Genomic DNA, 26,096 nt, shown 5'->3' with positions numbered 1-26,096 from the left:
GTGTTATGCTTACCCTTCAAGTGCACCCCTCTGGAGCTTGAGGTTGATGTCATCCACTTGTGCCAGAGGACCATGGCAAGTCATTGGCCTCCTAAGTTGGAGTACGGTGTTAACAATGCCTGCCTTCTTGATCTGTAATCCATTTGGAATCACACTTAATTACACCCTTGTAACAGTGTTTTTTCTTTATATAGCTCCATATTCAGTTACATCTGATTTTAGCATACACAGTGCATTTTTTACATGCTATGTATTTTTCTGTCCATTATACACAGAACAGGTTGTGTCTAGAGCCAAGATTGTACTTCTTCAACTGACCACTGGGGAGTAGTTTGCAACCCAGGTTTCCAGTGCCAACCCCATGCCTCATCTCTCAGGTACTTCTCTGTGCTGCATCCTGCCCTGCCATTTAAGGCTTCTGTTATCATAACAAGTATCTCTTCCTCTACATTATCTTATTCCATTACAACCAATAGCACATTCTGCACAAAGTATTTGTCACTGTTATCTAACTAAAAACCTATGTGTAATCCACAGGGATGAAGGAAAAAAAAAAAAAAGCCATGTAAACTACACCAATCATAGCCAACCTGGCTGCTAACAAATTGCTGTTACAGCTAAAACAAGCAAAAACAGAACTCCCAGTGAAGGAAGCTCAAACAAAGCAAACCTAAGCCACAGTCATGAGGCTGTATTGAGTTTACTGTGACCTACACAAAGTAATTGGGCCAAATTAAGTTTGTGAACAGAAATACAGACTGCAAACCACTCTATTGTATTGTTAGTTAACAATTCAAAAATTGTCACAGCATTTGTCACTGGAAAAAAATTAACCTATAAGCTGTATCTGACACTCCCCCACACCCCCCTTATTTTTTACATCTTCATGCAGTATAACGACTTCCGTTCACATCGGTCAGAGGCACTTCCACAGAGACAAAGTGCAATTGTAGGACTGACTCTCAAGAAAGTAGATAAGCTTTGTAATTTCAGGAAACCATTTTCACTGTAAAGGTAATCAAACAGCAACCTAGTACTACCTGCATTTTGGATAGAATTCAAAACAAGTGAGTTCTGAAATGGCACACTTTGTCTCCCTGACAGGTCTGACAACTTCCTAGAAAGGCTGACTATGTACTAAACTTATCTATGGGCATTTCAGCACTAGGAACAAAGACAAACCAAGAGAAATTATGCTATTTTTTTCTTTCCCCATACTATGAAGCTTTGCATCCTAAATTAATTGCAAAACATCTAACTGGAAGTTGACCTTCTATAGCTATTGTAGGACACCAAAACTGACCAAATAATTCAGCTGTTCTGGTCAAATTTTAATCTAGCTCTTCCAACTATTAAAAAAAACCAGACTGCTCAGCAGCAGCCTTTTAGTTAATATGAAAGCAATTAAATATAGGAGTTAAGAGTTTATGACTTATATAAATAGGGGCAAACCTAACAAATTTAGGTGTCAGATTTTTAGCTTCCATGCAAGCAGATTTCAAAATCTGCATATAACCACTCTGAAAATATTAAATACCATCTATGAGACAAATCCTTACCACTATTAGACAGTAGTTACATAAGCTCTGAATTTTATTCAAAAATAGATTTCCATCACCACGTAACAGTCTCCAAAAGTATTTATCATCCCAAACTAGTAGGCGTTATAAAAATAAACCGTTGTTTTAATGTTCAGTTATCTTTATCATACAGTTTTCTTTTTAGAAACAGAAAACACATATAGAAAAGTTTGCTATGGATGTCCCATAAAGCATTAAACTCCACATTTGTTTGACTGCTGTGGAAAAATGAAGCATCTCCAAAAAAAAAAAAAAGGCAATCCAGCCTTGACAGGTTGTTCTCCCTCCCTTTAAACTGAAATGCTCTGTATGCATGTCTACAGAAACTTAGTAAGGCCTGAACTGAAATGAGTGACTATTAGGAGAAGAGGTGGAGGGAGGAGGTGGAGGTGGAGGGGGGGGTGGATGAGGTAAAAATGAGTATGAGTTGTATGTGTTTGGAACTGTCCACATCATATTGGAATTTGAAGGCGGAAGGTGGAATTGCTGCATGTTATTCACAGAACCAAAAACTGGAGGAGGAAAGGGATACTGTTGCATCACTGGATTTTCTGTTGTTTGATGTTGTGGAAACACCGGAGATTCACCACACAATCTGTTGTCTGAAGGGTACTGCTGTGGTGGTCTTGCTTGCGGTCTCAAAAAACCTGGAGGGCCTGATTGACGAGGACCTGAACCCCTGAAGAACCCTCTGCCACAATATCCCCTTGAATAACTTGAAGCAGGCTGTGGCATTGATTGATTAATTCCATTATTCCCACCTTAAAAACAAAACACAGACATGCAGTTTTATTGTTTTGGAGTTTAGTCTTCATATCTTTCAAGTTAAGTCATGAAACTCTGAAATGTAGTATTTACCAACACGACTGACAAATAATACATAAACAACTAAATAATACTGGCAAGTCTACATGCCAATAACTCACCTTGATTTATTAGAGTAATACAAAAAGAATGATCCTGAGTGTTAATATTCAGTCATAAAAAGCCCAAATGTTACCACCTTTCACTTCAGGCATTTTCATTTGTATTAATGAATCACAGAAACACCCAAATTGCATTTTGGACACTTTGGTTTAAAACAAGATTTCAGAGGAAGACATACTAAAAGTGAAGATAAACCAACACTGCATTATACTAAAGTGGTATTGAGCTTTCAGACCTAAACTGGTATTACAGCACAGACAGTACACATGAAATTATTCAAAGTAAAATTAATAAAATTAAGTAATTTCACCAGAAAAAAGGCAGCCTTTACCTCTGGCAAATTATCTTTCAGCATTCATCTTTCTAACATGCAGTTTTTCCTGCACAGGTCACTGTAAGCACATATTTAGGGTTCCTAACAAGTGTACTGCTGCTTTATATAAATACTGTAAGTGTATTTATGAGAAAAGTGCTGTAAAATTATGAGTAATAAAGTATCAAAAACATCTAATGATCTGCTGAGATATTCAAAAGACTGTGGAATTTAAACTGAGACATGATCTCTAAAAGATTTAAAGGCTAGAAACAAAAAAGTGTTTAGGGATGTAACACTGCATAAAATCAATGAATTTTAAGAATCTATGTGGACCTGAGACATAGCAGAACCACACAGAATTACATAGACTACAGAGAATTATTTTCACCTTTTGAAAAGCTAAGTCTGGAAAGGTAGTTTGAAACCAAAATTCCTAATAATGTTCATGAGAGGATTAGGGCTTAAGATTCATTGGTGCATGCAGGCCTCACAGCAGCACTGAAGTGAAAGTGTTTGAGTGAATGAATTTATTCTATCAAAGCCTATGATGGTGAACCATTTCTAACATAATTTTATGGGGGAGGGGTAGGGGAAGAAAAGTTTTATGGAGCAAAACTGAGACCAAGTTTGCACCTCAATTTGATAGATACCCTTGTTGTTGAATTCCACACGCAAACTGAATTGCACAAAATGTCAATTCATACCACACTGTTTACAAAAATACACAGCAAATCATACCCATGCTCCCTTGACACATAGACAGTTCTTCCCATTGAGTTCTCAGTTATGGAACATAGCTCACTGACAGCCTCAGCAAGCCCTAGGCAAAGGCAGGTCTGGAGTAAGCTGGCAGAGTAAGCGTACAGTGGAAAACATGCGCTATGCTGGATAAGCAAAAATCAGGATAGAAATAACCATTACCAATGAAGGGAAAGTACAATTCAGATCCTTCCTTTAAAGGAAAACAGGCAAAACCATGGGGCAAAAGCCAAAGAAATATTGCAGCCTTATCTAACAGGTACTTGCGAGAGATGTAGCGCACAGAATAAAAAGGTTAACAAAGGTTAACAGGATCATTACTGACTTCCCAGATCAAAAGAAAAGAGGTTCAGCAGGGTTAGGTATCGAGCACCTTTACAAAAGGAGAGCAGCACACTCAGAGCAGTAAATCCAAGAAAATCAATGGGGGGATGACTAGTGTAGGTAAAGAGAGGTTCTCAGTGGGTTACACAAGTAGCAATTATTTTAAACATGAATTTTTATGCCATGGGTGAACAAGAGCTTCCTTTTCATATAGAGGAAAAAATTTCCCATCTGGGACTTATGTCTTCTCCCCGATTGTCAAAAAAATTGCTCTCCACAAATTGCACATGGCCTTCCTCTATCTTCTCCCTGCACTCAAAGGCTTAAATTGGACCTGGCCCCCAATAATCCCTGCAATAAGCAAGCTCTGAACTCCAAAAGGTGCCATCTGTTCTATATCCTCACTGTGCAAGATGACACTGTTTTAAGAGCCTTTGAATCGAGTGACAACTGTCCTCCTCTTAAACTACCTCCCTTCACATTTTAATGGCAAAACCCCTCAGTTTTCTTTTAAAATAAGGAACACAGCCACAAAATCACAAATATATAACCTCAAAAACCACATAAATACTGATTAACTATATAAAAGCTCAATCACTAAGACAGTTATTTCTAATTAGTTTTAAGAGATTAAAGCATTCTCCCACAGCATTTACTCACTTGATGCATTTCTTTCCCACTTGGGTTTCTTCCTTCCTTGACTTTGAGGCTTCTTCTTCTGTTTTGCCTCCCTTTCTTTTTCATCATCACTGAAATCCAAAGCCTGGTTAGAAAAAAAAACAAAAAAACAACAAACCACAAAACAAATAAACAAACAAACCCAAAGCTATATAAAAGTTGCAGAGAACTCCAGTTCTAGACAATTTTAAAGAAATTAATTAAAAAACAATCCATCCTGCAGTCATCTTAGAATGTGTTCAGCTGGCTTCAAGACAATAAAAAATGTTCCACAAATTCCTCATAAGACAGTTATAGAATATGCATTTATACCTTTTAATTTTCCAAAAACCAGTAACATTGAAGTATCAAACATACATTTTTAATTTCTTAGACATTAGTAAGAAAAAAATTGGGAATCTCTGAGGTAAATGGCTATTTATTGATAAGAAAAAGCTTTTGAAGAACGAGCTGCAGACTAGGTGAATTAAAATATGGGTTCCAAAAATAAGTTAAAATTAATTTGGCAACCAATACTTAATTCAAAGTTACTACATTAAAAATTTGTAGTCTAAAATTGTTGCCAAATAGGAATTTTCAGTATCATAATTCATATCACTGTTTCAGTTAAACTTGCAGTAGCAATTATTTGAAAGGAATTCTACACTTCAGAAAATCTTGTCATCTACAACCGATTTGATGTTACTGCAACATTTTGTTCCTGATACAAAGTCTTGCTACCTTTCAAATCCTAGCTCCTCCTTCCTCATTTAGAATGAAGAAGAGTTATTAGTGACAATAAAGCAATCTATCAGCATAATGAGTTCCCTGGAAAACGGCTTGCTTATATATCTGAAAGGATTAACCTACTCAGTTCTGAAAGGAAGGGGTTTACTCTATCTTTATAAATGCATCTCAAAAACAGTGCAAGTGCACTAAAGCAGTGTTTAAAAAGCTACATGAAAGTTAATTCTGAATACAACTATTTCCTGTTCTACAGTAAGGATTACATTTTTACTCAAAAAAGCCACAAAGAATAAACCAGTATGATATATACCATGAAGTGTATCTTTCATTAACCCCATCTTTTCATAATGACTTCAATATACCATTCTCCAGTACAGCAGAAATAAACAGCAGGTACCTTCCACTGCTAGCTGATTTCCATGTAGCATTCCATAAAAGCCACCTCAAAGAGAAACTGCAGATCTGCTCCTGCCAATCTTGTCACATACAGATCACACTGTCATCCCACAAGCCCAAAGATAAGGCTGAGAGGCACTGTATGGCAAAGCTGGGCTCGTAACAAGATTGTCAGAAGATGAACACTTACCTCATACCTTAAAGTAGCAAGCATGAAAGGTCTAACATGGATTAATTTAACATTGATGCAAAAATAAAGTTTCACAGTATCACAAAATATCCGGCAATTGCATAGTTCATGACAGGAGCTGGCCAGGTAACTTATCAAACCAGCTGCCAGCTGAGGGCTATAAAATATAAAAGAGTGTGGCTGTAAGAGACAATTTCAAGCATCAGCAGCATAAAATTTAATCTATGTCCTTATCACAGCAAGAGCTACTTTCTATCAGCTCATCAGCTGCCACAGGTTTGGTATCTTGGTGTAAACTCTAACTGATAGTTCTACCTAAGATTATTCTAATTAAGGACTACAAGATGTTTGATGTGGTGTTTTCTCCAAAACAGAGCACACAGTTCTAAGTCAGAACAGTCATGGAAACCAAGATATCATAAAAAGCCCATCCTTGCCATCACAGATTTTGTTTAAGCTTCCTTCCTACAGCAAAGTACAGTAAACTTGAAGTTGCATCTATATTTTCAGATTTTAAAGCAAATGTAACAGTATCATAATTAAAATTGAGGAAAAAAACCAAACCTCTATCAGCCTCTCAAAAAGCAACAGATCTGTCTGCATTTGCAGAAGATTTGACTGCTTTACTATGTTTAGACACATTTTGAAGATACTTAGGTTCCTATAAATTCAAATTACTTATTTTCAAACTTATCTCCTGAACAACTTTAAAAATATGACTAAAAAAACCAAAAAAACAAACCAAAACAAAAAACACCTCACCATCATCCAGGAAGTACATTTTGCATCATCCTGACTCGGAAAATAATTCAATGAAAGCTAAGACTGGTCAAAAGTTTCTAAGTATAAACAGGCTTACAAAGCTCCGTTGATCACCATCACATACGTACAGTCCAATTCTATGCAGCACTTCTAAATCGCAGATGATGATTCTCTGTCAGATGATGTCTCCCCAAGAAAGGAAGGCAATTTACAGTTAGAATTGAGACAGATGCACTCTTTGAGTGCAAAAAGTGACACTGTCCAGGAGGATGCTGAGGGACAAGTTATCCAGCTATGGGGATGGTGCACTGGGTGAAAAACTGGCTCTGCTGAAGGGCTGGGGCTGCATCTGGTTTGTTATTAACACCAGGAGTGTTCCTCAGGATTCAATTCTAGGGCCAGTTCTCTTCAATACATTTATCAACAACCTAAGCACAGGAGTTGAATGCACCATTAGCAAGTTTGCTGATGATACCAAAATAGGAGGTGCTGTTGACTTTCTTCAGGAACAAGAGGGCTTTCAGAATGATCTAGACAGGTTGGAGCATTGGGGAGTGAATAATGGGATTAAATTTAACAAGTCAAAATGCTGAATGCTGCACCTAAGACAGAGTAATGCTGGGGACAAGACTAAATGGGAAGGGAATGGCTAGAAAGCAGACCAGCAGAAAGCAATCTGAGGATGATGGTCAATGGCAGGCTCAACAGGAGGAAGCAGTGTGCCCTGGCAGCCAAGAGGGCAAGCTGCATCCTGGAGTGCAAACACAGTATAAATAGCTGGTCAACAGAGGTGTTTATCCTGCTGTGTTCAGCACTGGTATGGCCTTATCTAGAATACTGCATTGCAGGTCTGAGACCCACACTTCAAGGAGGATCTGAGGGTTCTTGAATCCATCCAAAGAAGAGCAACAAAGCTGGTGAAAGAGCTGGAAGGAAATGTCCTATGAGTAGCAGCTAAGGACTTCAGGCTCATCTAGTTTAGAGAGAAAGTAGCTGAGGTGCAACCTCATTGCCCTCTACAGCTTCCTAAAGAGCTGACTGACAGGCAGAGGAAGGTGATGAGAACATCTACCCAGTATCCAGCAATAAGACATGTGGAAACTGCTCAAAGCTGTGCCAGGGGAGGATTAACCCAGGTAGAAGGAAACATTTCCTTAGCAAGTGGGCTGTCAAACACTGGAACAGGCTTCCTAGACAGATGGTTGATGCCTCAAGTCTGTCAATGTTTAAGAGGCTGTGATGGGTTGGGGCAGACCCCCCTCCCCACCACGCGCAGAAATAACAACTCAGACAAACAGATTGCAAAAGTGATGAAAAGTTTAAATAGAACAGTGAGTGCGTGCAGAAAAAACTAGAAACACAGTGACAAGAGAGAGAGAGACCCAAAAACAGACCCAGAGAAATCCCATCCCCACCTGGGGGTGCACCCAAACCCCCAGGGCTCCTCCTTCCCCCCCCCCACTGCTAGGCTAGTCTCAGCTGGCCAGATCTGAGACTGCCCATCCCCCCGTGGCCTTGGGCCTAACCAGGCCCATGGCCGGGAGATCTCTACCCCAGTTACCGGGTGGCGAGGAGGAAGGAAAGAGGAAGTGCCAGACCCCGCCGTGAAACTTATAGTGGTGCAAGGGATCATGGTAGGAAATAACCTAATTTCCTGTGTCCACCCACTGGGCTGGACTTCTGGACACAGGAAACACCCCTGTAGCAGAGGGCACCCAGCCCAAACTACGACAGAGGCATTTGGGCAATAGCCTTTGGCTTATGGACAGCCCTGAACTGATCAGGCAGTTGGACTAAATGATGATTATAGGCACCTTCTGACTGAAATGTCTATTCTGTCCTAAAAATTTGTTAAAATACTGAAAGAAAAACAAAAAACACACCCACAAAGCCACTTTCTCTAGAGTAAGAATCACAATCTACTTAGCACAGAACTATGCTAACCATGTAGATTTTTGAAAGATTCAAGACAAGAAGATATAGAGAGCTCTTTAGAACGCTGTGCTAAACACAAGCCTTCTAGGAATTTCAGCTACTATGGATAAGACATGCTTGAAGTAGAAATTGCAAGGAAAAGTATTCAGCTAGAAAACAGATATCATATTAAAACAACCCAATAGAACTACCAGCCCTGCAATTCTTATTGAAGAAGATAATCGTCATAGTTAGGAACACTGAACAGGAAGCCTGGATCTCATTGAAAAAAATCTTCACATATACTACATTCTTGAAGGACTAGAGGAACTGAAGATGGATACACACTTTCCCAATTCCAAAACTAAGCAGAAAAGATAGCTAGTACACTCTACACTGTGAGACCCTCTCCAAGAAAAACATGGCCTTCCTCTCAACAAAAATAAGAGGTGTACATCCAACTCTTGTCTGCATTAAAAAACAAACAACAAAACCAAGCCTCCCAACTAGTAACTGCACAGAAATTTTTCTACACATATCTTATTTAATCAAAAGCAATAAACCAATAAAATATTTAGTTACTTCAGGTGGAGGCTCTTCATCATTCTTCCAAGATGCATCTGAACCTTTTTCCCTAGAAGAAAAAAAATAAACAAGGAGACATATTAGCCAATCAGATGAAGGATGACAGTGTGAGCAGTCTATTAAACATCTCATCTAAGTCACATAGTAGCAAGGTATTCCAGATTAGAAATAATTTTCAAAAACTACACTGTAGCAAATGGGGTAACACTTACTTCAAGGCATCAGATATCCTACACTAGGAACTGCCCCTTTTAGGAGGCTTTTTTTTTAATGTCGTTTCTACATCAACAGTAATGCAGGTCAACTTAAGACTTCACTACATATGTCACTTGAAAAATCTGCCAACTTTAACAATTGCACATTTCACAAAGCTAATACTAAGCTTTGATACATATTCTCTCAACATCCTTTTGAACCTAAATTTCTCTATTGTAGAAAGCTTTCTACCTATGCAAAGATGAAAAGTAACACTATTATTGTTATTATGAACCAACATTTTTGTTTCTCCCTCTCATGTTATTTTGGGGCAATACACACCGGTCAGAAAAACTCCAACACCTGTAGTCATTAAGCAATATGCAGTACTACTGATTAGAATTTAAACCTTATCAGTTCTTCAGGCAGCTTATCTCACTTTCCCAAGGCAGCCTTCCACATTCCAGCAAGATATAAAATACTTTTCATGCTGTGAGACATTTTACAATATTCTGCAAAGAACAATATGGCAACTCTGATTTCTGAACTCAAATACTGTAAGATTGGGAAGTCTAACAAAAGGTGATTCAGAGGCATCATGAAAATACATGAGCTTCTTTAGAATTACTTTGTGTTTCAGGCAATACAAAACAAACCTATTTTTAGCAACAATTATTCTCTGCATTCAAGAAGTTTTATATTACTTTCATTTATTTTGCTATAAAATTTTGCTTATTCACAGCACTGCAGCTTTGTACAATGCAAGCAGATTGCATTGCAGATTTATGAAAAAAAACCTTCAATCAGGATTAACATCTGAAAGAAACATTTCTCTTCAAAATACCATCACAGTTGCAAATAGCAGTTCTAAATCTTTAAGCCAGTAATACTTCACAAGCTAGTCTGCACAGAGTAAAAATAGCAAAAAGCAAAAAATAGAAATTGTTGGTCATCAAACCTGCAATCTACAAAGGTCCAAAAACCTTCCTTCAAAGCACTGACTGAAGCTCAACTTTTTCTACTATCTTCAATTCTTTATAAAAAGATCACAGGTCAGAAATCAAAATTCTTTATCCTTTTTCAGTGACATCTACTTCATGAAAGGGCACAGCCGATAGTATTGCCTCGCAAAAGCTCAAGAAATTTTACTGACAAAACTCAAAATACTGTTTCAGTGAAATTAATCTTAATTGACATTAGTCAAAACTTATGGTTTGTGTCAGATTACACAGGTGTTCACACTGCTCATTTTAATGCAGGGTAAGTATCAATGTTCAGCTGTGCTGGTTTCAATACTGTACCATATATGGCAGTAAAGTACTACCAAAAGACAAAGAGTTTGCAAAACTACTTGCAAAGCATGTAAACAAAAAAAAAACCCTAACATAAGCCTCAAGTCTCAGATGCTGAGCACAGCACACAGTTTTTGGTGTAGCAAGCAGATGATTAAAGTCTTTGCAGTTACTGTGCTAAGCAACCACGTTTCAAGGCACAAATCAAAGACCAGCTGGCATTATAATGCTACAGAAAAACAAACAAGCAGCAGAGCTAGAAAGTAATCTATTTTGGCCTTCACTGGAAGGAAAAAAAAATTAAAATTGCTTGTTCCTTCCACAGAAATAGCAAAGAAAAAAGGAAACAAGGACTCCTGAAGGCCTGGTCACTATGCATGACTGAAGATAAATATTACTTGGTATGAATACTGCAGAGTCATAATTAATGAAGACAAATATTTTTTGCTGTAGTCAGAATAAAAGCGCAAGTGAGATGAGAATTAATCCTAATAAACAGATTAAGTCATTTGTACACCAATGTATTTTTTTTAACCTACAGTTACTTTAGCCAATTATTTATCAATAATTTGAACATGAATGTTTAGAAGTCATTCATTAAGCTTTATTTCTTATTCTGTATCTTAAAGTGCGCTTCCTTTGAAAGGCAAAAAAATTTGTTAACACACGCTACCTTCCTAGGCAGACTGGGATACACAAACAAGTTTCTGTACATCGTGTTACGTTGTCACTAAAATCCCTCCCCTCTTCCAAATTCCAATGTTCATATAGAATTGCTGTTTTCCAAGAATAGATTTATTGGTAATTAAATATAAATTCTGGCCTTGCAACATGAAACAAAACCAGTAAAAATAAACACAAAGTTGTTCAGAATGCAAACAACTTAAAGTTGTGAAACTAAACAAGAACCTGAAGAACACCAAAATCTTGACAGTTTCAGCTTGCAAAACCACCATATGTGTGTGAGAAGGTGTGCAAGAGGGAAGCATCAATGAAATTTTTTCTGGTGATGATAGTTTAGGTAACACAGCAACATTAAAGGAAAGTAAGCTTAATATACTAAATTCAATAAAGAACTACTTAACTTTAGTAATTATAAAACTTAGAGTTTACCACTACTCTGTACTGTTCTGAAAGACAAAACAGTAGGACCTTTTTATTACAACACTGTCAAAAATACAAAGGAAAAAAGTTTTAGCACCATGCTTAGTCCAACTGTTCCTCACTCAAGGCTAGACTTTAAGCCAGTAGTTTCATATATATTAAAATATGTATGTGTGTATATATTAATAAATATATATATATAATCAGGATTAAGGAAAAAACAAATAATCAGACTCACTGTTTTAGCTTCTCTGCAAATATATACTGGGTGAAGTCCTCCACTGATGGAGCAAAATACATCCCATCTTGCACATTAATACCTTTTGCTTTGATATGTTCAGAACTGTTAAATCTTAACACATAAAAGGGATGTAAAACAGGACCAAATATCTCAAATATCTGAAACAAAATTAAAATGTTTAGATAAACCATCAAGGGTAGACAGCTAAGTTCTTTGTACACAACCATAAAGCTTTAAGATGCTTTGTATTTAAGTTTGATGCTATGTTTTGAACATTCAAAGTTACTTTCATACTTCAGTTTTATTACTGCATTCTGTTTGACAGTATTTCCCCAGCTACACTTCGAGTTAGAATTCTATATTCTTCTTTCTCTAATGTGCTTTCAAATCTCTTTCAACTGGAATAGTCCCCTGACATTTATTCCTCAAAGTTCATTATCACAACATGCCTTTACATCACTTTCCCTGTCTATCCCCCAATTCTGTGGAGAGCAGAGAATTCTGACATGTTGTACAGAACATCTGCCACTTCAAGCTGAGGTTTGGGGTTTTTTAATCATTCACATCTAGCATTTAAAATATTACAGCAGTATAGCATCATCTAGATGACGACTTTCCTTCCTCAGAAAACATACAGAATTCAATGCAACACCCCTCTTAAACTGCCATTGTATTTGCATAAATCACACACTGGTCTTAAACTGGAATAGCAGAATTTATATACAGAAACATTCCCCGTTGTTTCTGAAACTGCACTCGTCATTTCCCCCACTCCTGGCAATAAGAGCATATACTGTTATCCAAGACATAATGCATATAAAAGCAGCGTCAAAACATAATGGAAATTCATCACACATTGCAGTTCCGTAAGGATGCAATGAATTTCAGGTTGGGTATTCTATAAATTAAAAATAAATGAATATAGCAAAGCATCAAATGCACAAAGAAAAACTACTTATCAAGGAAATATTAACTTTCATTTAGTAGACTTCAAGATTAGTTGTTGGAACACAAAAGAATACTTTGAATTTTGTATTATAAAAAACAGAGGCTTATGCTTCATACACACCTTTCCTGCTGCTTGTCGATCTCTCTTAAAAATTATGCTGTCTTCATTTACTGGAGGTAGGCCACTCAGTGACTCAATTATTACTAAAATGAAAACAAAAAGCACCCCAAACAACAATTAGAACTGTGTTTCAATGGAAACATGTGTTTAATTGCAGAGAAACTTAACACACCACACTCGTCTACTTGTTCATAGAGCTTCACCTGAAAACTTCTTGAGCACCACCTACAATTGCACACCTCTTCTCCAGTGATATGCAAGCGGTAAGACTTATATTTGTTTCCAGAATTATTGTTGTTGGGTGGAGAAAGGAGACAGGTAATAGGTACAAAAGAGAACTCTCAGATCAGTATGTGTGAGGTATCTGTTGCATTTATCCATGACATTTAAGTACACAGCAACAATAACCTAGTTTTTTGAGTGAAGATGGACACAATTCTGCCTTCTTAGTATTTCAAATTCTCCTCGGAAAAAAGGAATGGAGATGATTTTCATCATTGCTTCCCCTAATAAAGTCGTAAGAATCAGAGGAAGTCACAAAGCAGAGCTGTAAAAGCAGAAAAGTAACAGATATCTTGGGGATTATTATATTAATATATGGTTATTAGTGTGTTTTCTAGTTTTCACCAACCAATCTAAATTCAACACTTTGTATATTTCAGCTACATAAAGTAGGATGCAGACTGAACAATTCACCTGTTGGTAAACTGACAGGATATGAAAAGGTTATCACCACCATGGAGCAGTGGAAATTAAGGAGAGTTTTCAAAGTTGAAGTCTTAAAGAACAGCTCTGGTTAAACATTTACATATTAGATCAAAAATAAGAGTAATAGCGAACTATGATTTAATTGTTTAATTTTTAACTTACTTTCAAAACATATTTTTAGCTCAAAACAGCCTTCTTGAAGTCCACATTGTTACCAATAAGCAGGGAAGGACTAGGCAGAACTAAAGGACAACTAGATTATTACCTTCCACATGTTAAAATCAGCTTTCTGTACATGAATCAAAATTAAATTCTAACTCCAAAGCAATACTACCAACAAAAATACAGCTTCTGTAAGCTGGACTCATTTACAATAAAAGAGAATATAATAGCAAAGGCTATTCTTCAATACTTCATTTCTTTTGGTACCTCACTCAGTGTAAAGGCTTTAGCTTCAGATTTGAACAGTTCAAGCAGAATGGAACACTTGAAATAAAATTAAATACAAACATACTATGATGTTTTAATATCAGCTTCAGCAAAACTTTGATTTCATACATCAAAAACTGAGGTCTCAGCTACATAAGATTCTTATTGCCTGCAGTTTAACTTAGATTCACTGTATGTCTCAATCCCATTAAGTTTACCCTGCAGCACCTATAAATCATGTTAGTGATGCTGTCTTGTAACTGCTGACACAAATAAATAGGAAGAATTTGTACTGCTAAACAAACAAGTCTTTCTCCTATCTTCATTCATAAACAAGCAAATGCTTGAGACTACATTGTACTGCATCTGTGCTTTCAGTTATGCATCTCTTGTATCTTCTGAGAGAATTAAAATACAGCATGGACAACTGGAATACTTCCTTAAAATACTGCAGATGTTCAATCTTATTGTTGCCAGAATATATAAAGATCATACTACATGGTAAAAAAGGGGGTTTAAAAATTATTACATGAAAGTGAAATAAGCACATGCATTAACAGTCATAGTACCCTAGTCTTTAGAAGATGCAAGTCAACTAAACAGTAATTCCACACAAATATCATTGGGTAGTTAAGAGCCTAATGGCTTGCTACCTCCTGAAAGAGGATGATGCAGTACTAACATTTTGAGGGGACTGTTAGGTACACAATTAATGCAGAGCCATAGAGAAATTATTGTAATTAAAAATAAAGCAAATACGTCTTGCCTACCTAGCTGTTCAATGATGCTGGAAACTGTCCCAAAGGGCTTCAGTTCAACATTATCAGGCAGAATTATTGACAAGTCTTCAACAGGAGGCAGTTCCTAAAAACACCATGTCAAGATTAAGAATACAGTGTCATCATGCTATGACATTCGTAACTTCTTCATTGCATAAATCTGACAATCAGAAAAACCTCCTAGCGTTCTGAAGATTTAATAAAAATAGTAATTAAAAAAATTACTGTGATTTGCTGTTTTCCAGCATAATTCTAAATTAAGTTCTCTTACGGGAATGTCACTTTTGAAGACACCTTTTATATTGAGACTACTCTACTTATTTCCATTGCAATTAAGTAGAAGCCAATGTGGAGAAAATCAAGGACTGATAAGACATTCTGCTCACTTTTTTTAGCTTTCAACTTAAATCGAGTTTGATGTACAACACAATAACTGGATAACTGATAACCTATCAAGAAAAGATCAGAAAACTTGTAGCCACATTAAATACATGACAGAAGCAAAATGTACACAAAGAGATAAAATAACATGAACTACATCACATGTAAATCATCTGATTTGACAAGATGGTGTCTGTCCCTTTATGCCATGACCTAGACCACCAAGAATACGTAAAGACAATTTAGCTACAAGTTGCATTAAGGAGGCCAGACTTCAGACACACAAATCAGTACTGCAGTAACAACATCCAAATTAAGCTTTTTCCTCAAATGTACTATCAAAGACTGATTAACAATTAAATTATCATCCAATTTACTCAAACTAAGATTTTTACATATATACTACACTGCTGTGAATTCAATATGAACTACATGGAATACAAGGTAAGGGCCACTAGAGTACGAGTTATCTCGAAAATTCAACATGGTCTAAATTTGAAGGTAAAGTACAAATCTCAGCATTGAATGGCAATTTTAAAGTCCATCACCAGAAACAAAATCCCTCTCCAATAGTATTGAAGAATCTTATTCTGTCTTACCAAAACTATCCTTGATCATCTTCACTCTTAAGAACTTGGCTTAGGAAAACCTTCTAGACCAACTGAAACAGTAGGGGCCAAGACTCTCCCTTATCATGTAACACAGCATTCAAGTCAACATGTTAATTCAGACAGAAACTATAATCTACAGGACAGTAAATTTTTCAACATTAAGCCAGCTTTACTTTTGAGACTTAGCTAAGTCATGGATGCCCGAGCAATTCAAAGGCCAAAGACCAGAATGAAGGAGACTAAAATTTTGATCACAAATCTCACACTGGTAAACTGAAGGTTTGTATTTTTGATTCCACTAATATGTGAAAGATTTTTCTCCTAAGCACATATTCCTATTAAATACTTTTTAAACTTCATCTTTGACCCATGCTTTATCATGGTAGCTATTATTGGTGATTTTGGGGTGAGGAAATAATCATCACGCTTCATTTCTGACAGATAAATTTCAATTTTCAAATAGTATTCACTTAAATTTATGCAAGATAATCAGTAATATTTTTACATAGCTACTACTGTAAAACAGATTAAAAAAACCAAACAGTAAATGCAGTTGCTAGAACTTTGTGTTTGTGTGGAAGGCAATATTTTCTAAAGACTAGCAGGTACTAAGCTAACATGAGAAAAAAAGCAGTTCAATGAATTTTTTTCAGGCTAACACAAATGATATTTAAATAATTGAGATAAACCTGATAAGCACATCTCTTTGTGCAAACAAAATTGTTCAAAAATCCAGTACTGTAAAAAAAATTAAATGCTTTTATAGAAGCACTTATAATCATACTTCAAAACAATGGCCATAGAAACAGGAATTGCTCTGATGCTTTACTCCTTCAGAACGACATTGCGTATTTCTCAATCTTCAATTTATTTCAGTGATAAATAATATCCAAAAAGCTTTGCTTTACTCCAAGTGTCTCCCAAGTAAAAGTTTAGGAATTACAACATACTCCCATCTCCCATTGTTGCACCTCAGGATGCATATTACATATCAGTGTCCTGAAGAGACAAGCCACAAAACATGCCCTAACCTGGACAACGGGCTAAGCACCTGCAAGTTTGCAAATGCGGACGTTTCCTGGGGTCCAGATGGTCCAGGTAAATGTGTAGCATGTGTAACTAACCTTGTAACATGCCTGTGAACTATGCATGCCCCTGGACATGTTTGGACGTGCCCCATTCTACAGGTTAAGCTATCAGGTTTCTCTGTTACCAATGGACATGAATTGTCTTTGGACAGTATTTAAACCATCCAAGATGGCAGGCAATTTACCTTGTTCTTGCTGAGAAAGCAACAAGAGCTGAATGCTGCCAAAGTTGCATCTGAAGACCTTGTCCTATCTGACAAACTACACCTGGGCCTTGTACCTGGAATGAAGCAAGAGCCAAGCCCCACCAGCAAGCAGAAGGTATCTTGCCAAGCAGAGGGGTAGAAATCCCAGAAGAGCTGCACTGCTGCAGCCCAAAGTAACTAACACTCCGATAGCCCTGAAGCACAGACATTGCTTGCTTGAGAGCAAAGAACTGCCAAGTCACGGTAAGAATCAGTCTGAGAACCAAGAGGAAACCCAAGACCTCTTGGGCACTGAGGCTGCAGAGAGAAGTCAGCCGCTGCAGACTGTAAGCTGATCAAAGCTCTGAGAGCCCTGTGCCAGAGCACACGGGAGGAAAGAAGCTGCCTTAGCCCTCTCCGAGAGCGGAAACAGCCACAGTCTGTGAACCAGGAAGAAACCCCTTGAATTATAGTTACAGACACTGGAAAGATACTGGACAAAGCAGCAAGCCTTGAGTAACTGGCTAAGTTGCTATTGAATCCCTCCTGTGGGAAACTGCAAATCACGGAAGCTCTATTTCCAATCTGAATTGCTGTATTGGAAATTCTCAAGTGTTTGCCTTAAATCTTTTAACAATCTTCATATTCCTTATATGTACAATATATTGCCTACAACCAAATAACAGAACCTGTAAATATACTTTATAAATAAGTTACAGTGGTATCTGAATATACTACTGCCTGAAATATTAAAAATAAAATAGATTTTATTACAACCAGTAACGGATGTCAACACCTCAGCTTTTCACAGCCATCTAGTACTTCATTACAAACTATTACAGATCACTGAAGCAAGGTAAATGTAGTCAAATTTTGGGGTCAGAGTGGCTGGAGAGCAGCCAGGCACAGAGGGACCTGGGGGTGCTGGTTGATGGTAGGCTGCACATGAACAAACAGTGTGCCCAGGCAGCCAGGAGGGCCAATGGCATCCTGGCCTGTAACACGAACAGCGTGGCCAGCAGGAACAGGGAGGTCATTCTGCCCCTGTACACAGCACTGGTTAGGCCACACCTCAAGTACTGTGTCCAGTTCTGGGCCCCTCAGTTTAGGAAAGATGTTGACTTGCTGGAACGTGTCCAGAGAAGGGCAACAAAGTTGGTGAGGGGTTTGGAATACAAGCCCTATGAGGAGAGGCTGAGGGAACTGGGGTTGCTTAGCCTGAAGAAGAGGAGGCTCAGGGGAGACCTTATTGCTCTCTACAACTACGAGAGGAGGTTGTAGACAGGTGGATGTTGGTCTCTTCTCCCAGGCAGCCAGCACCAGAACAAAAGGACACAGTCTCAGGCTGCACCAGGGGAGGTTTAGGCTGGATGTTAGGAAGAAGTTCTTCATAGAGAAAGTGATTTCCCATTGGAATGGGCTGCCCAAGGAGGTGGTAGAGTCACCATCATTAGAGGTGTTCAGGAAAGAGACTTGATGGGGCGCGTGGCTGCATGGTTTAGTTGATTAGACAGTGTTGGATGATCACAGTATCACTAAGGTTGGAAGAGACCTCAAGGATCATAGAGTCCAACCTATTAACACAGACCTCATGACTAGACCATGGCACCAAGTGCCACGTCCAATCCCCTCTTGAACACATCCAGGGATGGTGACTCCACCACCTCCCTGGGCAGCACATTCCAATGACAAACAACTCGCTCGGTGAAGAACTTTCTCCTCACCTCAAGTCTAAACCTCCCCTGGCGCAGCTTGAGACTGTGTCCCCTTGTTCTGGTGCTGGTTGCCTGGGAGAAGAGACCAACCCCTTCCTGGCTACAACCACCTTTCAGGTAGTTGTAGAGGGCAATGAGGTCTCCCCTGAGCCTCCTCTTCTCCAGGCTAAACAATCCCAGCTGCCTCAGCCTCTCCTCATAGGGCTTGTGCTCAAAGCCTCTCACCAGCCTTGTTGCCCTTCCTTGCAAAACGAGAAAGTGCAAGACTGAGACTAGTCTCACTGGGAATCAAAACTTAAGGCAGTGCTCTGCCTCTCCACCAATGAAATTAGTTTAGACCTGCCTTTTGTTTATAAAACATTTAGCCATGGTGTCCCTTTTCTTAAAGGCACAACCTCAAACGGTCACATCTGGACACGTTCAAGTGTCTCAATGTCCTTCTTAAACTGAGGGGCCCAGAACTGCAAACAATACTCAAGGTGCGGCCTAACCAATGCAGAGTACAGGGGCACAATGACTTCCCTGCTCACCACACTATTTCTAATGCTGGCCAGGATGTCATTGGCCCTCTTGGCCACCTGGGCACACTGCTGGCTTGTGTTTAGGTGGCTGTCAATCATCACCCCCAGGTCCCTCTCTGTTTGGGAGCTCTCCAGCCACTCTGACCCCAGCCTGTAGCTCTGCATGGGCTTGCCATGGTCAAAGTGCAGCACCCGGCATTCGGACTTGTTAAATGCCATCCCATTGGACTCTGCCCATCTGTCCAGTCGGTCAAGGACCCTCTGCAGAGCCTTTCTACCCTCTAAATGACCAACATCTGCTCCTAACTTGGTGTCATCTGCAAATTTGCTGATGACTGACTCAATCCCCTCATCCATATCATCAATGAAGATGTTAAAGAGGAAGGTGGGTTGGATGCGATGATCTCGAAGGTCTCTTCCAACCTGGTTTATTCTATTCTAAATGCATCTGCTCTTCAGAGGTTTTTCCCCCCCCTCTACTTTACTTCTTGAACCCATCACTACACTTGTTTCTCATCCCAGAAAGCATTCTTTACAAAGCAGACATGCACCGAACATATTTGTGTAAACTGACCTCAGTGTTACATTATCCTTATTTGTAATTCATGATGCATAGCTAATCAACTGTTGACAGATTATTACTAGAATTCATTCTTTTATATCTCTCAATTCTGAGATAATGATGACTAGCGGTAGCAACACTTATGTAATTTATGAGAACCAAAATCAAGATCTTGATGCAAATTAGGGTACCACTCCGCAACACATAAAACAGTGCTGTAATGAAAATTGCAGAATAAAGCAAATACCATTCTATGGCCGCTCCAATAATTTTGCTTAGAGGCAATGCAACCTGAACCTCATATGACATTTGAAATTTTTACCCAAATGCTAAATCAAATGTATTTGAAATATATATATATCTGTTAGACATATGAGACCTTCTCACACAGAGAAAGATGGTGAAAGCATGCAATACACAAATAACAAAAATTGTACTAAACCATTGATAACTTTATGCATAAAGTTATTTTTATTAATTATCAGTGTGATTTATTCAAAAATAAGCATTGAAAGAGGTGTGAACCTCTCTTCAGAGTGGTCTTAATATACTGAAAAATAACAGATTTTAGTTTATTAGATGGGCTACGCCTCAACTAGAGGAAAAAACACAGAATCAATCACTGCAATACTGCAATGACCTAAGAATATATTAAAGTAAAATATTTTAGGTCAAGCTACTCAAAAAAACAAACTTTAAAAGATAGGATACTGTACTTACATCAACAGGCAACTCATCCTTTGTTTTAACACAGTATGATCTGTTATCCTTCCCATTCGGACAATCGTCTTCATCAGATATTGTTGAAGACGACGATGAAGAGAAAGATGTGGTTGATGAAGTATCTGAATCTGTATCACTGAATTAAACACAGGAGTTAGGATGTAGATGACTACATTACAGATAAAAAGCACGCCTAAGATATACATTGCTCAAACACCTTTGGTTACCAGGTATTTTTCTTAAATTTACTACACATTTTTATACAGATGAGCAGCAACCTTTCCTGAAGAAAAGGCCAAATATGGGCTTCTTGGAACAAAATCAACACAGCAGAAAGACAAAAATCAATCTGACTACCAGAGAGCAACTAGTGAAGGGAGAGAATAAAATGGCAAAACAGAAGTTTTGAGTTACACCTAGCCAGCTAAGTAAGTTGAAGCTACACAAATTTCATCTTTAATATTTGAACAACAGCATAAGATTTTTAAAAGAAAAATAACTGCAGGTGAAGCAATGTCATAGGTCAGGAATTCCATTCTCCATCACTTCATGCTGTTCTAGGAAAACTGACTGGAACAATTTCCAAAGTCAAACTTTAATACAATAACTGTTAAACACATAGCTAGAGATCCTTAGATTTTATTTCAAAGGCCACCAGTTAAAAAGAATACATACCCAATCTTACTGCAACGGCCCAAAAGGCCAAAAAAATCGCAGAAACTATGCGTGGACTGCATGCTTTCTTAACCAAAGTTATCCTTCACCAACTATACTGAACACCAAGGTATAGATGCAAGTAGCAGATACAGTTAAAGATGTGCAGACTCTTGACCTTGAATCCTACGGGAAGTTTTTTTCAGTAATAACACTTCAAGTGCCTTGCCACAAGTGATGTCGAGACACTCTGTGAAGACCACGTCCAACAAGACATTCAAATGGTTACCATGACCCAACCAGCCATGACTCTCCACAGGCCACCACCACGTTTTCATTAAGCTCTGTACCTTTACAGTTACTGTTTTGCAAGCTTATCAATAACAAAATTTCTAGAGAAATATAAATGAAAACGTTATCTTTAACACGAAAGAGAAAGCTACAGAAACTGAAACCCTCGGACGAGGGAAGAGGCAGACCCGGACGCCTCGCGAGCACAACTTCTACCCCGAGAGGCTTCTGAATGGGAAAGAGCGACCCAGGTAAAAGGACGCGCCCGTCTCGCCCCACGGCTGTGTCCCGGTGCTAAACTCACCTGTCCGAGTCCGACGAGGCGGCGGCACGAGGGCCTGCGTGACCTGATGGCAACGACGAGCAGTTCGCTCCTTCGGCTGAGGGCGCCGTGGCCTGATCTTTCCCACTGCCCTGTCGGGGGCTTGGAGGGTTCAGCGGACCCTCCACGTTCACGGCCGGCTCTTCACCCAGAGCCTCCTCCACGCTCGCCGCCAGCTCCTCCACCGGCTCAACCTCCATGCTTGCCGCCGGCTCCGCCGCCGGCTGAACCTCCGTGCTCGCCGTCGGCTCCTCCGCCGGCTCAACCTCCGTGATCGCCGCCGGCTCCTCGCCCGGCGCCTCCTCCACGCTCACCGCCGGCTCCTCACCCAAAGCCATTCCGGTGGTAGCAGGCTGAAACGCCAGGCTCTCTAGCTGCGCCACCACTTCCACCTGCGCCTCCATGCCAGCGGCATGCCACGCGAGACCCCGCCCCCATCCAGAAGCTACTTCCGGCTGCCCCTAGCGCCCACGCCCCGACGAAGTAGGGTCGCCTAGGCCCAGTGATGGGCAAGGCGCATGCGCGGGACAGGAAGAGCGCCTCGCGAGGGGCGTCAGCCGGTGACGCATCAGGGGGCGGTGCGAGGAGCGGTAGGGGCGGGCCCAAGGGCGGGCTTGCCGCGGCGGCGGCGGAGGGGCGGAGGCGGAGGGGCGGAGGCGGAGGGGCGGAGGCGGAGGCGGAGGCGGAGGCGGAGGCGGAGGCGGAGGCGGAGGCGGAGGCGGAGGCGGAGGCGGAGGCGGAGGCGGAGGCGGAGGCGGAGGCAGCTGCTTCTGACGTTTGATTCGTCTATGCCCTTCACTAAAATAATTCATTGTATTAAAAACTGATGGGAGGTAGCAATAATAAATTTTGTCATCATTCATCTCTAGAATATGTTGGCTGTGTTGAAAAAAAATCACAAGATTGCTTCACCAGCATCCCGTATCGGCTGAAGGGAGCATCTAACACGCAGGAGATGTCTTTCTCTGGTAGTTCCACCCTTCGTTGACAACATGACACAGCAGACACAATCAGCAGAATTTAATTAGTAGAAAATTAAGCATATACAAACATGTATGAAATGTAGTTCCTCAGGGTTTGGTTTTGTGTTGTGGTATGTTTGGGTTTTTTTGGTTTTGTTTTGGTTTTGTGGGTTTTGGTTGGTTGGAGTTTTTTTTAACATTTATCTAAAATAATGCATTGATCAAGCAGAATAGGCACACTATGGGCAATTGGTATTTTTTTGCACTATCTTAAATTATGAGCCTGTGTAGGCTCTTTATATGAAGAACAGAAGCAAACTTTCTCATTGTGCAGTTACTCAGAACACCTATGTTAGGAATTATCTTCTCTCCAATGACAACATGGCAATCCCGAAATGAGGGTACTTTGGGCACATAGTTTGAACATTACTACCCTAGACTGCAAGCTCATTAACAAAAGAGATCCTTGAGTACTGTGCCCAGTTCTGGGCCCCTCACTTTAGGAAGGATGTTGACTTTCTGGAATGTGTCCAGAGAAGGGCAACAAAGTTGATGAGGGGTTTGGAGCACAAGCCCTATGAGGAGAGGCTGAGGGAGCTGGGGTTGCTTAGCCTGGAGAGGAGGAGGCTCAGGGGGGACCTTATTGCTCTCTACAACTACCTGAGAGGAGGTTGTAGACAGGTGGGGGCTGGTCTCTTCTCCCAGGCAACCAGCACCAGAGCAGGAGGACATAGTCTCAAGCTGCACCAGGGGAGGTTTAGGCTGGAGGTTAGAAAAAAATTCTACAGAGAGAGAGTAATTGCCCATTGGAATGGGCTGCCCGGGGAGGTGCTGGAGTCACCATCTTTGGAGGTGTTTAGGAGGAGACTTGATAGGGTGCTTGGTTGCATGGTTTATTTGATTAGGTGGTGTTGGATGATAGGTTGGACACAATGATCTCGAAGGTCTCTTCCAACCTGGTTTATTCTATTCTAATGTAATTAAATATCAACAACAATTAGATGTCAGTTGCATGGAGGTTAAATAATGAACAGTCATGAAAATGTTTTATATTGAATCTACCTGACAAATACATTTTCATTCCTAATGAAGTAACAGAAATTACATGTATACTCTGTTAAAGGGTAAGTAGAGACAGAATCCTACTAAAACTGAATCCTGTAAAAACAGATCATGTAAAATCCTGTTTCATTTGAAAACAAGGCAAGGAGTTTCTTATTAGTTTGCAGGGATTTTAATGTATTTGTTTTCAAAGCTGAGACTGGAGATGGACCTGAAATGGACCATAATATAGATCTTTCCAGTGTGACTGAGGAGGAATAATTCCCTCAAAGCAGACAAAGCCATTATATCAGTCAAATTCTTTCCTAACAAAAGGTTACATAATTGATGTCATAGTGTAGAATTGAATTAATTGAATGATGAGGAAATGAGAAATAATTTTATTTGCTAAATACAAACCTCTTATAAATGCAAAAGCATATTCAAGCCTCTGCCTTGCACTTATGTAAGTAAAAATTCTTCAGCTGTCTCATGAGTCATGTTTTCCTGCTTTTTAAAGGATTTTAGTAAGTGTTTTGCAGCTGTACTCTGGCACCTAGCTTATGTTTTGACAGTTTCCTCTGTGTTTGTGCAGAACTGGCAGCATCTTTCAAACAAGAAGATACTTTATTTCATCTGAACACTGCAGCTTAGCCTTTAAGGTGAGACAGCACTGCTCTCAGAGGAAGGTAAAAGGCATGATACAGAGCAAACATCATGATCCATTCAGTCAGGGCATTTTTAAGTAACCTGCAAAGCAGTAGCAAATGCACAAAAATGTTCTAAGAAAAGTTATTTCACAGATGAACACTTGAATCACTGTAGTTCTACTGCTTGCTTTCAAGGTCTGAGCAGTGAAGAAATGTCACTGCTGGGACTAGAATCCAACGTCAGCTGTCAAGGCAGGGATAAAAGCATTTGTAGGCCTAGTTTCTGCCTGCAGTTTCTTTGATGAAACTCTCTGGAGGTGTTGTTTTCTCCATTAATTTTTTTTCTAATCCTGCTGCTAAGACAGGCATGTGTAATTGTTCACATCATACTTTTAATGCAAAAAATGACACCATTCAAACTATTATTACAATGTTTAACTGAATTTCTTTGGATGCAGTTGAGGACTCTGCTGAAAAACACAGTTTCATCCCGATATGTCTCCTGAAGTTGAAGATGGAAAATTGCTTGGAGATTTCAAGATGCTGCTTTTTATGTCTTTAGAGGAAAAAACACTACTAAGAAAGGAAGTTGTGTCTCCTAACATATTTGAAATATTAAAATAAATATTATTATTATCCTTTATACATTTTACGCTTTCATATTGTGGTGGCTATAAGCAGTAATATCAGAGTTTATAGGTAATATAAGAACCACACACTGTAATTAACAGAAGGAACATACTAAACTTGAAAAATATACTTCTGAAAGCACTTTTTCTTAAATTTCAATTTTAGACCTTAAACATCAATTTTAGATCTTAAATTTCAAGTTTAGATCTTAAATTTCAAATTTAGACAATTTGACAGTATTTTGTGTGTAACCGTTTTCAGTGTTTCATCAGTATAATCCGCAATTTAGATGTTCCTTGAAATTCTGTGTTGGTTAAGAAATATTTTTAATATAAAATAATTCACAAGAAAAGGAACTCCCTGGAAATACTGTTATAAAGGTGCCAAAAATAGAATCTGAAGGTGGAATGTTACAATGTCCTCATGGTTTCAACTGTCACATCCTCATCCCTTGCTTATTACCCTGCAACTTAGCTTTCACCCATTACTAACTGAGCATTACTAACTGAGGCTGTGAACAGTTTGTAGCAACACCTTGCTCCTCACAACTCTAAAAGCCTTCTTCAGTTAATATGAGATGATAAAACTTCTAGTAAATCTGTTTACACTTTCAGAGTTACGGTATTGAATAAGTTAACAAAAATGCTCCTTTTCTTCTTATTTAATATCCAGTGGTGGGGTCAGAGAAAGCCTTCAGAAGATCATTTCTTCTTGTGATGACACTCTCCCATTTTGGGCCAAGAAGTGTGAAAGGAGTTCCACTAGTCAGAACACCATTTACTACTC

General features: G+C 39.1%; 1 protein-coding gene and 1 long non-coding RNA gene across 2 annotated transcripts; one reads left to right on the top strand and one right to left on the bottom strand.

The window, feature by feature from the left end:
* Window positions 1–1,575: 1,575 nt before the first annotated feature.
* Window positions 1,576–22,470, bottom strand: NAF1 (nuclear assembly factor 1 ribonucleoprotein). The gene is made up of 8 exons (XM_068137175.1): window positions 22,010–22,470; window positions 20,758–20,896; window positions 14,966–15,059; window positions 13,059–13,141; window positions 11,987–12,147; window positions 9,155–9,206; window positions 4,567–4,669; window positions 1,576–2,341 (listed from the first exon to the last, which is right to left on the bottom strand). Exons 1-8 carry the CDS (start codon window positions 22,429–22,431, stop codon window positions 1,908–1,910), a joined length of 1,488 nt encoding a protein of 495 aa, XP_067993276.1. The 5' UTR covers window positions 22,432–22,470; the 3' UTR covers window positions 1,576–1,907.
* A 318-nt stretch (window positions 22,471–22,788) lies between these two features.
* LOC137461386 (uncharacterized) lies at window positions 22,789–25,412 on the top strand. Its single transcript, XR_010993364.1, has 3 exons — window positions 22,789–23,080; window positions 24,626–24,692; window positions 25,139–25,412. It is a non-coding gene; the product is annotated as an uncharacterized lncRNA (long non-coding RNA).
* Window positions 25,413–26,096: the final 684 nt, after the last annotated feature.

The sequence above is a fragment of the Melanerpes formicivorus genome, unplaced genomic scaffold, assembly GCF_026170545.1.
Source record: "Melanerpes formicivorus ecotype bairdi unplaced genomic scaffold, bMelFor1.0.p_v2 SCAF_4, whole genome shotgun sequence".
NCBI classification, from domain to species: domain Eukaryota; kingdom Metazoa; phylum Chordata; class Aves; order Piciformes; family Picidae; genus Melanerpes; species Melanerpes formicivorus.
Note: the sequence above shows the minus strand (reverse complement) of the source record. Positions and strands in the feature narration are given on the sequence as shown.